This window comes from Carassius auratus, chromosome 8 (assembly GCF_003368295.1).
Source record: "Carassius auratus strain Wakin chromosome 8, ASM336829v1, whole genome shotgun sequence".
NCBI lineage: Eukaryota > Metazoa > Chordata > Actinopteri > Cypriniformes > Cyprinidae > Carassius > Carassius auratus.
Window position 1 is genome coordinate 6791700 of NC_039250.1, and position 17556 is coordinate 6809255.

The window sequence follows — 17556 nt, forward strand, 5'->3', positions numbered from 1 at the left end:
GGAATTAGAATCTCACAAGTGTTTATGACCGTTTTCATGATGGTGTGCTAAATGCTGTTCTCAGGCCTTTCTTATATTATAAAACAGCAGCTAAAAAGCTTAGCTTTTTTTTTTATGTTCAAGTATGCATAGTTTCACAAGTTGCAGCCTGTCTTGTCATCTGTTATTAATAAGTATTCATCTTTTACCATCTTCTCCTTTCAGTGACTAACAAAACACAAACGGGCATTTACAGGAAACACTTTGAAATCAAGCACATGTCATTTCACTCCACTGGTCATAAAGTGATGCGTGTCAAATCGGAAAATGCCTGTCTTTCCTCTTTCCTTGTCTGTAGTTTGTTTGATTAACTCGAGCCGAGCAGGTCAGACTCGTCTGGCTGAAAGACTCATGGGTAAACACGAGCTGTAGTGCAGCACACATGCTGTCAAGGGTTTTTTGAGAATCACAGTGTGTGTAGAGATTCAAGGACCACTCAAAAGAATCAAACTAACTGCTGATTCCTCTTAATAGTGCTGATGGATAACATGATTGTAGAGAAATAATCAACAAAGGGCACCTTACTCATGAACTCGATGTACATGTACTATATTCTAAGGTCATTCAGAAAGTGTGTTGAGCCATGATGAATAAGTTTGTTCTTTCTGACTATATTTGTGGTGTAAGCAGTAGCCAGACGAATGCTGCTAGTTCTGATCATTTGATGCCGTTAAATAAATAGACCTTGGGTCAAATAGCAGTCATGATTCATCACTGCATTAACAACTCTTGCTCTGTTACAATTGTTGATGGATGAGTTGTCAGTTTTAGGGGGCAAATCCTGCAAAGGAGCATGGGAAAGAGGAGCCAGGGTACATGGTTTTCATAAGAGCGGATCTGTAGCTGTCAGCACTGTGATGTTTGCAATGATGAGAAACTGTTGATGGGTGTTTTTGAATAAAGCTGGGTGTTAATGAACCGTCCAGTATGTAGTTATTAAGCACAGTGAATTGTACTAGAAAATATTGTTAGTCTGAGTTTTGCTGCTTGACAAGCATTCAGGCAAGACTCCACATTTAGTGTTTTGTTTCAGTGAGACGTTTTGTTTTCCTTGGTCATGGATCAAGTCTGGGTGTGAAAGTGACTTTACTTGTTCTGGACAGGTTTGGCGCCTGTAACCAGTTCAGAACAAGAACTGATCAACCATTACATAGGTTCTTAAATACACCATAGCCTTTGGGCCTCGCAAAGCAAATACTTGCCACTTCTATATGCTTATTGTTTTTCTTATTTCTAGCATCTAATCATTAATATGTACGTTCACATAGCCAAGCAAGTAAAATTTGCATATTAAAGGAATATTTTAGAACACTAGTCACTGTATTCATAGGTTATTATTTTGCACAACATGCTTATATGTAATCTATTGTTAGTAAAATATATAATGTATACGTTTCATAATTTTGGCGATCTGTTTTTTTAAGTATTAGGACACTGTAGCCTATGAATCATGATAATACAATACTATTCTTTGAAGTAACTTGTAGTACCTTGTAAAAACAGATGTAAGTAGATGCATGTGGTATCAGAGAACCATGATACTGATCTCCTACATCATTTTTTTTCATGATACTTCCATGGTACCTTTTGTACAATTAGCAAGTTATCCATAAGAACATCTAATGCAAGTCATATCCTCAGTGTTTTCTTCTCTTAATCAAGTATTACTGGCCGGAGCTCTAGCTGAAGCAAACATGGCCACATGTCTTTAATTCATTATCTTTTCTACAAAGAAAGTGAATGTCTGAGTGCCAGATACAGGCATGACTTCACTGTCACACAAGGAGAGAGCAGCTATGCTTTGACAGCAGAAAGATCTCTACTCTCAGCCAGATTTAACTTCTGAACAATATTGCAGACATGTGGTAACCATACTTATATTAAATCACGGACACAGCCACTCACAACAGAAATATTCCAAAAAAGTTGTACCTGTCTAGGGATGGCTCCATGATACCAGGCATGACTCCTTGGTTCCTCACTGCTCAGTTTCAGTTCTTCTTCTAGTTCTCTTCTAAGCTTCTCTGGTGGTCCATCCATGATGTACTTGTCCCTTGAAAACTGCACATAGATGGGGACAGAGGAGTCTGTTAGAGCCATGGTGGCCCTAGATAGTATGTTAGTCTCTATGATTGAAGTATGTGTATTAGTCTTGTTTCTTTTTCTATTCCCCTCCCTTCTTTTTGCCCTGTTACTCAGTATCTGACTGGATGATGGATCTGTGCTTCCTGTGCCGATCTGTTTACAGTGACACATAAGTCCCTCCCTCTTCCTGTCTGTCTCCGCCTCCTTCAGCCACGGGGCAAGCCGTACCTTTACCTGCACACACGCCCCACTGCTGTGATTCATCATGGATTTTCTGGTTTGATGGAAAAATGCTTGTCACCTTAGAGGGTTGTGGATTTCACAAGTGAGGAATATTTCTTGTCAATAAGCTGCTTAAAAGAAATGCAACTGAAATGTAGACAGATTATGCAATTTTAATTTTCGCAATATCCTCCATGTCTTAACAGCACATGCCATTGTTGTTTATCAACAAATAGGAGTTGTAATAATGTTCTTCTGTTGTCAAAAGAGTATGATATACAGTACTATTGTCCGGCACATCTAATATGTTATCAATGAATAAAGCTTTATTAATTAAATAATAAATTATTCATTGCTAGTTTGTGAAACCTAATGTTAACATTCTTTTAAAACATTATAATTTGCTTGCTAAACAGTATTAATAGTACAGACCTACTAAAAGTAGTAGTACAGGGTTTGGGGCAGTGCAGCATGTGAGAGAAATGTATTATAAAGATTTTTGGGGAGAAATTTTCATGGCTTCCCCAAAAATATTAAACGGCACAACTGTTTTCATTATTGATTATAATATTCCTTGAGCATCAACTCAGCAATTTATTTTAAATTGTTATAATATAGTAGTAAACAATATTAATGTTTACTATTTTTAATCAAATAAACACATCCTTGGTGAGCAGAAGAAGACTTCTTTCAAACACATGTTAAAATCTTACAGATAGTGGTCGACTGATATTGTTTTTTGACAGCCGATGTCGATGCAGATATCTTGGAAAGCAGGGGGCCGATAGCAGATATAAAGCCGATATAATTATACTTTTTTTTTTTTTTTGTATTAATATTTCAGAAATTTGAAATCATTTGACACTGGATTAATAAATGAATGTGTAAAATAAACATACTAATACTTTAGATGACAAAGTGTTTTTCACAAATAAATATTTAACTAAAATATAATAAAAAATGAAGTAAACACTGTTACCAAAAGGGCACTCAGTATTCTGGGAAGTTTGTGTACAGGGTGCGACTTGCCAGGGGGGATGCGTGGGATTTCCCCCTTTCTGCCGCTACTTTGGCTGGCGCGCAGCCTCTCTGTATTCACCACTCTGCAGACTTGCTCAATGTCCCACCCACGGCGCTATCTGATTAAATACACCTCACGAGTAATAGCCTAGCAACACTTGCGAGACGGTTGAAGCCGGTCCGCTGGACAGTGGAGTTGGTAACTTTTAGCAACTTTTAGATTTAGCGCCTTTTTTCCAAAACAGCGACTAGCAACAAATTTAGCGACTTTTTGGACAATCATTATTTAGTCTCTGAGACTCTCTGGTGCTGCCGTCCGAGCGCGAAGTCTCTTCCCCAGCGCGAGACTCTCTCTCTGCATCTGTTGTGTTCAGCGAGCGCAGAGAGAAAGAGATTCTGTTGCTTCTAACTCTATTTTACAAGCAAGTATAGCCGACATCAGTCACAGCACAACCACGTACTTTATCGTATGTGTATTTGATTTCATTAGTGCAGATTAATGTTTGAGAGCTGGTTGTGTAGTCTTAATGGACCGCATTTCAGTCATTGTAATATTCATTCTGTTGTCTGACAACAAACATGAAAATATAGTAATAAAAACAGTTTTATTGAGAATTAAATTAAATGGCTAAATTAAACTGCAGTATGTGAGCACAGGGAGGCAATACAATACGATGCACTTACATCATAAATATGCTAATTAGCGCATGCCATCATATAGTTAATGTTTCATGATTTATTTGTATGAATTTAAAATGTTTCAAAACATCCCCCCCTCTGTTTTTTTTCCCACAAATCGGACCCTGGCATTAGGAATCATATTTTTCAAATAAAGCAAGGGAAACACTCATTTTACATACAGCACACAGAGAAAATGACATGAATATGAGGGTGGGCAAATGCATAAATCACAGCATAATTTGAAATCATGAGTTTAAAGTTTAAAGCATTAAATTCACACGGACCGACCATCACACAGAGAACACACAATCATGCTGGATACACACGCACACTTCACAAGATCTCACAGCTTGATTTGACCAAGCTTGCAAGGTTTGTGAAATTAAATATTCATTAGCCATTAAAAAAAATTTGTTTAAATTATATAAATGTATATTTGCCTGATGTTGACAGCAAACTGGTAAGTATTAGGTTTGCCTAATAATATAAAAGAAATTGTTGTAACACTTCCTGTATACATAAATTTTTTTGTTTAACCATTCTATCTGATTAATAAACAGACTTCTATCCGTATTAGACAGAACTGCTAATGACAGCAGCGAATAAGAGGGAGAATGTGAGCTGTGTACGTTCAGTTGCTACCCTTCTCAGCGCCGTCAAAATAAAAATACAAAATACTGTGGCATGCCTTGAAAATATCAACCAAGCAGAAAAAAAAACGTATTGGCCGATGCCGATATTTGAAAATGGTAGATATCGGCCGATATATCGATCAAACACTACTTACAGATGCTAAACTTTTTAACTCTTTAACCTGTTTTTCTCGATCATAAACCCTTATTTTCCTGAATTTGTGATTTTTGAACTGAATGCTGTGTTTTTAATTGTACAACCAGGGCAAAAAAAAAGGATGTTACATAATTTAGAAAGGGGATTTCAAACATGAAGTTCTTGGAATGTCATCTATGTGTGGTAACTAACTCCAGAGACCTAAAGTGGTACCTTTGTGCTCTAGCTGGTAGTTGTAAGCAGTAGGTACTCAAGCACAGCACTGCAGCATAACCCCAAGCTAAATCTGTGCGTGAGGGGGAAATTCCCAGCAGGACTCCTCGTTTCAACTTTGTAGTTGTGGTCTATTGAGTAATATGTCAAATGAAACCAACAAAAGGGCAAAGGTAATTGGAATTGATGAATGACTGACTGTGTGTGTGTGTGTGGGCATGCACGCACTCAGAAGTGGAAACTATGATTGTTACACACTGTTTGATTTAATTAAGTCAGCTGAATCGCACACCGGCCAAAGAGCCAGTGATGCTGTTGTGTATTTTTATTATATAGTCCAATTTTAGTGTGTCGTTGTTGCTTTGTAGATTGAAATAGCTTTAATGGCTTGATGATTAAGAGCTTTGGGTTTTCTTAAAACTGCCAAGACATCTGATTATTGCCGAGAGCCATGGTGATGTACAATGACATCAATAATCATAACAAGTGATCTCATAATAGAAACTAGAACCTGGTGCATATGGACTACTCTTGTATTAATGGGCAATGTTTATAATATTATACAAAATAATTAGCAAGACACACATTATTTGGTAAAACCAATCAAAAGGACAATAAAAATCTGTGTAGCATGTGAAAATCACATTTCACTTCTATTAAAACTGAGCTACATCAGTTTCCTGTGATGTTGAGAAGATTCTTAGCTGTCAGTCTCTCTCTCTCTCTCTCTCTATCTCTCTCTCTATATATATATGTCTAAGCAGTGTCTGTCAAGCATGTCAGACAGTTATTAGGATCTTACTGACCACAATCTGTCACTGCGGTCCACAACAAACCACTTCACACAGGCCTGGCAATGCTGGACATCTTTTAATATGACAAAGACACTTCTCTATATAGCAAAAAAACACGTCTCACAGGGAAAAGCTTGAAGCATGAAAGCTTGTGCAATTGATTGGACATCCTCCAATTATCATATACACCATCATATAATAACAACAATCATTCTAAATTGATTGATATCAAGGATTACAAGAGCCTTTTGGCTTGCCCATATTCAAATAATGTCAGATATATCAACTATGTAAACAGGTTATTTATTTCTGAATCATTTTAAGAGTGTTGTTAGGCACATTTTGAAGCAGAATACTTAAAAAGCTCTTAAAAATTGAATGTATAAATTTGTAATTAAAAAAAAAAAAAATTATTATTTGATGGGGGTTTCAAACACTTTGCTTTACTCCTTTATAGATCATTTGACCCTAAGTGGATAGCCAACAGCTGATTGCTAGGAGAGATATAAATTCTGCCATAAGATCTCTTAATTCTAGCCTCTGAGTTGCTGATTTGTGTTGGGAAAGCATCTCGCACAAACATATGGCAGTCTTGTCATTTCCTTTTTTGAGCAGCTAGTGGATAATCCTGGCCGATTTATCCTCATGTCAACTCTCTTTTACTGATCATTCAATAGCTTTAAAAAAGTGTTTTCAGAGGACTCTGTCTGAAGGGCACTTTTTAGATGGTCAGGTATTATGATTACTTGAAAGGTTGTAACAAACCCGCTGAATTAAGGAGTTGTGCATTTCTTTGAAAGCAGTTCTGCGCTTTTGTGAATTTATTCAAGTCATGCCACACAACAGACAGTTTTTCCCTTTATATGGAGAAGCTTCTAAGATCCTTGCTATGTATAGAGACTGACAAACCCAGGCCACAGCGAGGACTGAAATATACTCTGATGCCTCTGGTATTGTAGTGAGGGACGGGCGTCACACCCCTCTTCATTTAGACAACAGCGAGCCAAGCCAACACCCCGCAAGCCACAAATTACAGTGACCAGATGACACATACTTTTACCCTGGCTGGGAAAATCATCCCAAAGCACTTGTTTTTGCTTAGTGTCTTCAACTGTATTACACAATACAGTGACTTAAACAACCGATAAAAATATAACTTTTAGTAAAAACATATGAGCACGAGACTGTATTCTGGTTGTATGGAATGCAAATATTTTTTGGACCTTATGTCCACGTTTTAGGTTTTATGACTGCTTTGTGATTACATGCCAGCTGAGGTGGTGTTTATCTGGCATGGCCGTTGCATTCATTCTGCGCTACGACATCGTGGATCCATTTAGAGGTGCACTGAGGCCATAAATGTTTAAAAATAGCCAACGCTCAATTGCTCGAGCAGCTCGATAGCAGCATGACGAATAATCTCTCCATCGAGCAGCGGTGTAGATGTATTTGTACATCAAATGAATCACCTCTACTTTTAGTTGTAGCCATTTATATATTGCCATATTTATCTTTGCACATCTGAGTGGCTGATTGCTAAGGCTCTTTTTAAATAGTGGCATGCATTTTGAATGTGAAGCATTTGGATATATTGAATTAAGGTTCAAAGGTCACATTGGGTAAGTGCAGCGCACAGGTTAGTAATCGTCAGACAGATGAGCGTCATAATGACAATATATGAGACACTTTGCAGTATTAATAAGAGCCATTCTCTGTAGTAGTTCATGAGACATCAGAAGCATGGCTGAGTGACTAAGCGCACATTAGATCAGATTGGCACACGTCAGAACTGACTGTTCTCATGGCTTTTCTGGTCAAAGATGATGCGCTCAGAGGCTGAATTAGATCTGGAAAGCTGCTTTTGGGTGATGCTTATGGATGAGATGACATTCTCCTGCTGATTCTTGAACATCTAATCCTCTTTAGTTTGCTCCACAAGGGGCCGTTCAGCAGCTTAGCGAGTGAACTTTAAAAAAATCCATGTTTGATTTGGAAATTGTGCAGATTATGGCAAAGTGCATGTCTGAAGATGGAGATCATTTTCATGAATGTTGTGATAGAAACCAGCAGGACTGCTAATCCAATGGTACAAGTAGATAGTTAGTAATACTTGTTCTAATGATTAGAGATTTTAACACCATTTGTGCTACAGACATAAGTAATACCTTGAATGTTGCAGTTTGTTGAGTTGAGGTATCTGACTTACAATAGCTGGATGATTAACAGACCTAAAACAAAAATCAAAGACCCTAGAAGCCAGTCAGAACATCCCAGCAGATGTATAGCAATGTGCTAAAAACGACTTTGAAGACCTTGGCATCAACTGTCCTCACACTGTGGTGGGGACTTTGCATGGTTAAGCATCACTCACATTAACATATAAAATGTCAAGATCTTGTTATTTCCTGCTGTTTCCTGAGAGGGCTTGAAGGATGGAGACCCCCTGTCTCAAAACTGTAGGCTGAGATTCCCAAAGGGTTCAGTGGGTCATTAGCAGCCTCTTATGTGCAGGACAATCGACCTGGTCTGGGCTTTGGTATTGGGTCACACCTTTCCTGGACCAGAGTAAACAAAGAGGGCCATCAGAGTGTCCCATCAGCCTCCTGGGACTTTAAACACAGGACCTCTTCCTCTCTTATCTCACCCCCATCACGTTGTCCATTTAGATGGTCCCCGGGGTGTCTGCCATCGTCATGTATTCCTGGACAGGGCAGGCCAAATCTTAGCTGAAAAGAACAGTCCGTCAAGAGTCTGGGGATGTGACGGATGCTCGTGAAATTTATGATCCTTTTAAATTGATTTAAAATACACATTTTTGGTGCAATTTAGGGATGACAACCAGCATGAACCTGGCTATACAATATTATACTCAACAATTTGTCAATGTATTTTTTCAGTTATATCCTCACACCATTTTTATTATTATTATTATTATTATTATTATTATTATTTGTTAGTTTATTATATTTGCTACAGTATTAAAGACAAAGTCATAAAATGTCAATACTTTGATATATTGACTTTTCTCTCCATTCTTACTAATTCTAAGAAAGACTGATTCTAAGAATCTAGTCAAATCTTATCATACATTGTGTGGATTGAGAGGGCATCTTAGTTTCAGGAAAAAAGCTAGATTCTCTCTCTTTCTCTTATTTAATCACATTTTCTCCATTTCAATCTATGATCCCCCAGCCCCCTCATTCCACTCATTCTGTCCCAATCAGCGTGGCCCAGCCCTGGCTTTGTGAGGAGGGCAGAAGGGGAGATTAGGGCCTGGGGCAGCTGTGCTGAATCACTTTGAACATGGCCTCTTTTTAATGTTTCCTCAAGCGTGCTCAAATTGCTGTATAGCAAACGAGAGAAGGGGGAAAGTAGGGGACACGCTTGTCCTGGGGACTCAAAATTGCTGGAAGCCATCCTGTTGGAAAGGAAAGCCCTGAGCCTGGAGAATGCCTTGAAGTCCTATGGATTGCTTGAGGAAGGCAGAATCAGAGAAGATAAAACTGACGAAAAACAAAACTGTTTTTTTCCTCAAGTTTCCAAATTATACAGCATTCCTTTTTGTACACATTTGAAATGTAGACAACAAAAGATTTAGAAAGCCAAATTGTTAGTGTTCATTCTCTGAATTATTCAGTGCACATTATTGCATAAAAAAATGATTGTAATTTTTCATCAAAATGTAATGGCTTGCTCTGACTCTGAAATGTCTTTCCTGTTCAGCTCCAAACACAGGTGTTAAGTGGTGTTTAAGAAGGGTAGCTGTTTTTGGTTCTGTTCTGGTACATAATGCCCATTTTTCAATGGATAAAATTGTTGTTTGGTCACTCTGCCAGTTGGTGAACACATGAAGTGCTTTCTAGAATTATGTGTTTATTCCCTGGTCCAAAAACATATTCTTTTTTCTCCGACAGGAGGTGAAACTTTTGGTGTAGACTGAAGGGACTGTGCCAGGCTGTGTCAGCACCTCTCCGGCAGCCTGTCAATCAGACAGCCTTCCCGCTGTCCCACTGCTCTGTGGAGCTTTTATTTCTGCCACAGCCATGATACTTCTGCTTGTTACACTGTCAGGGCATGGGGAACCTCTGCTGCCTGTCCAGTGTGTGTGAGAATGGGTTAGAGAAAAGGAGACATGATTCCTTTCAGTTAATTTCAATGAACCAACACTGAAACTGTTCGGGGTTAGACTACTTTTAACTTGATGCCATCTAAATGATGCCACACCAGTGTCCCACAAAACACATGCCTTAAGAACTGACTGAGAAGAGCGATTTATTCGACATTCATTAAAGTCTGTCATTCATGTCTGTCAGGTGTAAATATACGTCTCTGCCAAACGAGTAAGCCTGTTTATTTAAGGCAGACTTGTCACGGTTTGAGTTTCAAGCCTCTGTAGGGTGGAAGACATTCACAGCTGTACCGTACAGTACACACCACAGCTGCCCCTCACACTGACCAAAATAAAGCCCTCAAGTTATTTTCACCATGGAGAAATTTACTTAGAAGTCACTCGCTGCCAGATAAAGCTTTCTATGACTGAAGCTGTTCTGTGAGAAACTTCCTCCCAAAAGAAAGAATTCATACAAGAGGCACCAACACTGCCCTCTCTGTCCCTCTATTGCCCATTGACCCCCCAACACCATCGCAAAGACCGGAAGTCTCCATGACAACCTAGCGCTATTTTTAGAAACAAGCCCAAAAAATGTGGACCAGACCCGAATGTTTTCAACAGACGCTCGAGCCCTGAGAGCGAGGATCCGATGAGTTGGCCGGCCAGACGCGAGAAATAACAAACATGCTGCTATTTCTGGCCAATTCAGCCTTAGCATTCGAAAATATAGACTGTTCTGATAAATTAAACCAGGAATCTGTGATCAGTGCTGGTGCAATTTGCATTCATGCAATTGGCCCACACTTTTATTCAAAGCAATGCTATCCATCTTTTCAGTTTCATGTACTCCCTGGGAATTGAACCTATGATGGTGTTGCTAGTGCCATGCTCTGGTGTTTTAACTACAGGAATATTTCTATGAAAAGCAGGACTGTTCAGTGAATTTCTGTTTCCTAACATGCTCTGCTTTATTGTGTTCTAGATTTTGATGGACCATAGATCAGTAGTTCATGCGCCCTCAGAAAGAAAGAACCGATTAGCTACACCTGTGGAGAGTCCTTCAATCCACTCCGAAATCTGAATGCATTTCATCCTGTTGGCCAAAACCCCCTATAGTCTCTGTGTAATGTAAGTCTTTGAACATTCTTGCTATTAATAATCCATACGTTTTGAATAGTTGTATGACCCATTGGCTGATGGTTTCCTTCCCACATCGGTTCCATATAAAACTGTAACAGCCTCCTGCAAGGCAACCAATTTTATATCACGCATAAATTCACTCAACCTGACCTGAGCAGCTCTCTGTCCTTATCACATGACATTAGATGAGTGAATAGAACTGCACGTGTTCACACTTACGACCCATTTGCAAGCCACAGAGATAAAGGATATCAATCAATACTGGTTAAATGGTTTTAAGACAAAAGGAGGAGGGTGTGCAGCTAAACAATTACAAGTGAATGGGAAGAGAAACACATACACTCTTGTAAGTGAGTGTGTGCATGACGCCTTCACTTACTATAATGAAACAAAGCCATATATCTAAAGATCCCAGACCAAAGACTGCCACAATAAAACTACACATGGACCTGCTTTTTATGGCACCTTTCTATCAATCTTTTTCTTTCTGCCACATTTTTTGTTGCCTTTTCAAAAATGTCCTTTTTTTTAAGAAATAATGCTACAGATTATTTATAGAATTTTACCACTTATATTTACATTTTACTGCTAACCAACATAAATTGTTACATATTTATGTAAATGAACAGTAAACAGTTGTTAAAATATAAATATAATAAATATTACACATGAATTTGATGCTACTAAAATGCATAAACTGACATGTAACTCTATACAGATGTAATTTTATCAAGCTTTTACTCACCTTGCCTCCAATAACAGAGCTCTTCTGATAGAAGCAGCACAAAGCTGCCGTGATGGTCCTCAGAATATTGCATCTCTCCGACATCTCTCTTGTTTCTGTGGCACTCATCAGTGGAAATACTCTTACAAACTCAGTGCTTTATACCTCCAGTGAACAGAAGCATGTTAGCTGCCCAGCGACTAACTGTGAACTCTCTCAGTGCGAGTGTGCATGAGTGAGTGTGAGTGTGTGTGCATGTGTTTGAGCGCTCAGCAGTGCATATGCTGCTCCATGCTGTTGCTCTCACCCCCGGGCAGCCCATGTAAGGAGCCGAGCTAAACTCCATGTGATATGACTTTCCAGCCAATCAGAGGACAGCCATCTGCATGAGCGCCACACAGCCAGCCTCCAAACCAACCCCCCTTTCCCCAAAACCTCTAACAGCTTGTCAGAAAAAGAGATGAGGAGAGAACGGGATAGAAAAGATGTATTTAGATTAGGACTTCAAATTTTTTAGTTCTTGCATTTTCTCTCTTCCTTGCTTTTTTCTTTAGGTATATGCTAATTAGTGAATGAGCGAAGATTATATTTAGACATCTTGAGAATTTCAGTCACTAACTGGACAATTAACAGAAGCTTGTGAAGCTAGTAAAAAGCAAGTAAATATTATGCTTTGAGATCTGAGGTATGTATAGCTGTATTCTGCTGGCATTTCAAAAATTCCACATCGACTGACTAATGTTGCTAATTTCATGAATCATATTCACATATCATTTCTAAATGCAATCTGCACACTTTCCCTGATTTCTTTGCACTGATTTTAGAAAAAGATTTGTGATTTAAGCATGATAAAATGGGTTAAATTGAGTAGAAGTACTAACTCATTATTTGTAATTAAATTAACCAATATACTATGTTTAACAAACAAATACTAGATTTCACAGAAAGCTGCAGCATTGCATATGCTCAAATTCTATGTAGGCTTGATTATCAGGGTCTAAAAATTATAGATGAGAATTGTCACTTAAACAAAATAAAGAACAGTGCTGACACATATTGCAAGTAAATGAGAACATGCAGAGAGAAAATCTGATATCCAGCAGTTCAGTGACATGAAAAAAAAAAAACATTGCTTATCACTAATGACATTTGAAATAAATATTTTTAGACAAGAGCGAGCATTTCCTGTGGACTACTTTTAGGAGCAGTTTTCCAGGCAGATGAGGAGAGTGGTTATACTGTGTGACAGGTCTGCACTGAAGGACCAGGACTGTGTCTTTTAGTATCATCACAACTCTAAAAATCACTCTAAAATCCAGCTGGGTTTCAGTAACAGCAGGGGGTTAATATAAAAGAGCATTCCCCCAGCAGGCAGGGCCCTCTTCCCCAGCTGGGACTATCCTGACCCTGAGAAGAGAGCTTGGTTGAGCCTGAAGGGTCCCAGACGGCCAAATTCACTCATTTCTCCCACTGGGGTTTAAATAACAAGACTACTCTGTCTCTAGTCACACACAAGACAGCACTTAGTGTTATTGCGGCTATAGTTGGTGGGGTGGGGGTGGTAACTGTGGCTTTTTTCTTGATTAACCTATTTGTTAACAGCATTACAAGTTCTGTCATTTTCAGGGAAAGTAACCCCCGCCCCATAGAAAAGAGTCAGAGAGTAAAAGAGGCATTTGGAAACCAGTAAGTTTAGAAGACAGAAGAGAATTCATGTTTTCCAGACCATTTGACCGGACTGAATAGAGCTCACAGTGTTTGTGTGAGGTGAGTCTTTTTGTGTGAGTGTGTGTGGGTGTTATTTGCACCTTTTAATATTGTGTGGCTATTTAGTGAAAGGACCTTTTAAAACATTATTTCCTAATATCAGAATTTTTGTGGGGTCTGGGCACAAAAATCCTTGAGTGAAAATGCTTAAAAAAAAATGTCCCAATATATATTTTATTATTATAAATAATTGTATTTGCACAGCAGTTTAAGTTTTCTTTGACCAGAAGAAAACTGATCCAAAGAGCATTTTGTACTTCAGTGGAAGCAGGAGCATCTGACTGTCTGTGCAAAGAGTTCAAAGACTTTTAAAGGGGTCATCGGATGCCCATTATCCAAGTTGATATGATTACTTTAGGATCTTAATGAAAAGTCTGTAACATAGTTGGTAGTGTAAAACAACACTCTTTTCAGAGCAAGCCGTTTTGTAGCATTTTCCTTTAAATGCAAATTAGCTCTGTTGACTCCGCCCCTCTCTTTTGAACCGCTCTCTGAGGGACCGTTTACTTTACCAACAAAATTAAATGAATATTTAAAACAATAAAGTGTACTGTACGTCCTACATAATTCAGAGCCATTTTTGGATGCAAAAAGTTGGATGTCTATCAACAGATTTATGTTTCTCCCAGATTGCTCTTAAGAGGTAAACAAAGACATAATGGCTGGCTGGCACACCCTCGGACCAACACTGGAATGTTCTCCCTGAGAGTGGGCTCCTAAACTACCTAATTATGCTCAATAAAATCGCCATGGTCCTGCAAGCAAATCTGCCTTTCCACAGTCCGCTAAAGAAAGCAGCCAGCGGGATGTTTTTGTACATAAGAGCAAAAAATAAATTTTAAATACATGTCTGACTTCACTTCAAGAGAGTATAGTTCAAAGTGTAAAGTGCTTGCATGTGACCGTTTCTAGCTGAAGTAGGGTGAGTTAGGGTAATCTGGGAAACCTTTTGATTCCATCTTGCTACATGTTTTTTTCTGAGCATGCAAAAAATGCAGACAAGAAGAAAATTTGATTTACAATTCGAAAATGTCAAATATTACGGTGTAATGTGAGCAAATCCTTTATCTAAGGTGACAGCTCCAGTGCATTAAGTCTGAGGGTTCAGACTTTATCCAGTGGTTAGACCATAAGTTATTTTTGTTTCCTTGTAGAAACTTCATTATAATTTGTGACCCTGGACCACAAAACCAGTCATAAGGGTAATTTTTTTTAAATTAAATAAATAAGCTTTCCATATGATCTATTAGAACAATATTTGACCAAGAAACAAATATTTAAAAATCTGGAATCTGAGGGAGCAATAAATAAAGAAATAATAAATAAATAAATAAAATACTGAGAAAATAGACTTTAAAGTTGTCCAAATGAAGTTCTTAGCAATGCACATTAACAATCCAAAATTAAGTTTTTATATATTTACAGTAGGGAATTTACAAAATATCTTTATGGAACATGATCTTTAGTTAATGTCCCAATGATTTTAGGCATAAAAGAAAAATCAATCATTTTGACCTATACAATGTATTTTGGCATATTGCTACAAATATACCTGTGCTACTTATGACTGGTTTTGTAGTCCAGGGTCACATTTGCTTTATTTATTCTATAATGTTTTAATATTTTTATTATTTTTATTACTTTTAATATATATATATATATATATATATATATATATATTTTTTTTTTTTTTTATTTTACACTAAAGAAACTATGATTGTAAACCTTTTTAATCAAATCACTAGACTTACTGTTTCAAAGGACTTAACTTTTTATAAATTCTGATGTTAAATGTGAGTGAAAGCTTGCTGTAATTTATTCTGTTGTGCTGCAGTGCATATAGATGAACACTAGGAGGTGCTGTGCCTCTGTAATGTGTGCAGTGTTTATAATAATCATCGCATGTTTTAGTTATAGTGGCTTCCTCATTATTTTCTAATTCACACCTAATAATGTTAGGTAAACTTTCAGATGCACTGATGATCTTCCAGTTTGTTTAGTGTTCAGTGACAATCTCTATTGCAATATGTAAGACAATGTTCATTCAGCTTTTGCTTTGACTCACTAATGTCTTGATCCAAGTTCACAGTCATGTAAAATCAAGAGATTCTCCATCCTAAGAGGAATGTGATCAACGATCTTCATCACCAGTCAAGTTATGCCTGTGGATGGGATTTTTGTACAATCTGCAGTGTTCCCTGAGGTAAAGCTCTAAAAATACTACTTTTAATATCACTGCATTAAGAACTGGAACACATGCCAAAACGTTGAATTATAATAACTGGAGGCTTTAAAGCAGGGAGTGTGCCACATGCCATTTCTTTAATTTCGATTTAATGAAAACTCTGGATATCTGACAACTCATTTATCGGGTTATATAAAAGTAAAACAATAAGTCATAGCACTGGTTAAGTTGTTTTACATAGTTACTTCAGTAACACTTTATATTACCTTTGTTAAACATTGTTAATTAATGTATCAATAGAAATATCACCCTTGTAATATTTTCATCTGTATTTAAGGTTGAATTCTTTTAAAGAATTATGTTTAAATAATGAGAATTAGTGTGCTGTCTAATAATAATGTTACTCATTCCATCTTACGTATTTTCTTCTGTGCAGACTGACCTAAAGTTTCTGCCTACTTTCATGGCCATTACTCTATTCTTTGTCTGTTTATCTAAAGAACATGAAATATCTAGCAATGGTGATATGATTTTATATAACAATATGAGTGGGTGTGTCAGTCTCTTCCATCAGGTCTTCATGCTTCCGGTCTCTCTCATCTTTTGAGAGACAGAAGCCCTTTGAGCTGTTGGTACTGGGTCAGTCTATGTCCTGTGTTTCTGTGCTTCTGTCTCTAGCTGCTGTAAACGTTCAGAGAGGCTGCAGGCCGGACTAAGGAAGTCTTTCTATGGGTTCACAGGGCAGCAGATCCCACAGAGGGAACAGTGCCTCATTGTTCCTGTAAAGCTCTTTCATGAGTGCTTAGCAGCTTACTGAGCAACAGTGTGTGTGTGTGTGTGTGTGTGTTCACCATCAGGCCATCAAGAACAGAAAGATGTGTGTGTGTGTGCATGTGTGGGAGAAAACAGGAAATAAATCTGTTGTTGTTAAATATAAAAAAAAAAGTCTTAGTAACTAGCAAAACATCTGAGATTAATAAAGAATAAAGTCATAATAACGGAAGTCAATATTTTGAGAAAAACCCCCAAAATTAATGAAGTTGTAATATTTAAAAAATTTTATATAATCGAAATATCATATAGCTACAGTATTGTCTTTTTTTTTTTTTTTTTTACATTTTACTCCAAATATTATGACTGTTAATATAACTTTATTCTGCTAATCTTTGATTGATATGTATTTTTATTTATTTTTATTTAAGCTCTAAAATGCTTTCATACGTAACCATATGGTTCTTTGGAGATTATAAAATAATTTCTTGATAGTACATTATAAATCATCAGATTAGATCACTTATCATTTTGTATCAGCCAAACCAGACTTTGAATAGTTGTATATATCTTTCTTAAAATGTGTAACATGAAAATTAGTGTTAATGTGCCAATGACACCCATATGTAATTTATAGTAAAATAAATGCGGCACTGATGTTTAATTTCCATCCATGAATCACAACAAGAAGTCAGTGATTCATGTGTCACATCCGCAGATCACAGATTTGATTCCCATCCTTTAAAAAAAAAATATATTTTTAAACATCCAAGTCACCCAAACAATTTCCACCCTCCAGATCCTCTTTGATGATAATAGCTCCAATTTCTTCAATCTCTGCTTCACACGCAAGGAGAGAAACAGATGAATAAAGGCTTGATATTGTAAAAAAAAAAAAAAAAAATCATATAATTCGTGCTTGATATTAAATATAGGTAGATGACTTCCCTAAGTTGCGTGGCTAAGGTTTTGTCCCGGGGTTACATATGTAAACGGAGTAGAAGTTGAGCTAACA

At 37.4% G+C, this 17556-nt stretch overlaps 1 protein-coding gene across 5 annotated transcripts in view; it reads right to left on the reverse strand.

Annotated features, from left to right (window-relative positions):
* bcar3 (BCAR3 adaptor protein, NSP family member) overlaps positions 1 to 17556 on the reverse strand; it is a 66638-nt gene that overhangs the window by 6390 nt on the left and 42692 nt on the right. For 4 of the 5 annotated variants that reach the window (XM_026269366.1, XM_026269365.1, XM_026269368.1 and 1 more), the window contains one exon: positions 1972 to 2100. In XM_026269366.1, the coding sequence (XP_026125151.1) occupies positions 1972 to 2100 (129 nt within the window). Of the gene's footprint in view, positions 1 to 1971; positions 2101 to 11839; positions 12750 to 17556 lie in introns of those variants that run through there. The other variant, XM_026269369.1, reaches the window with a different exon arrangement.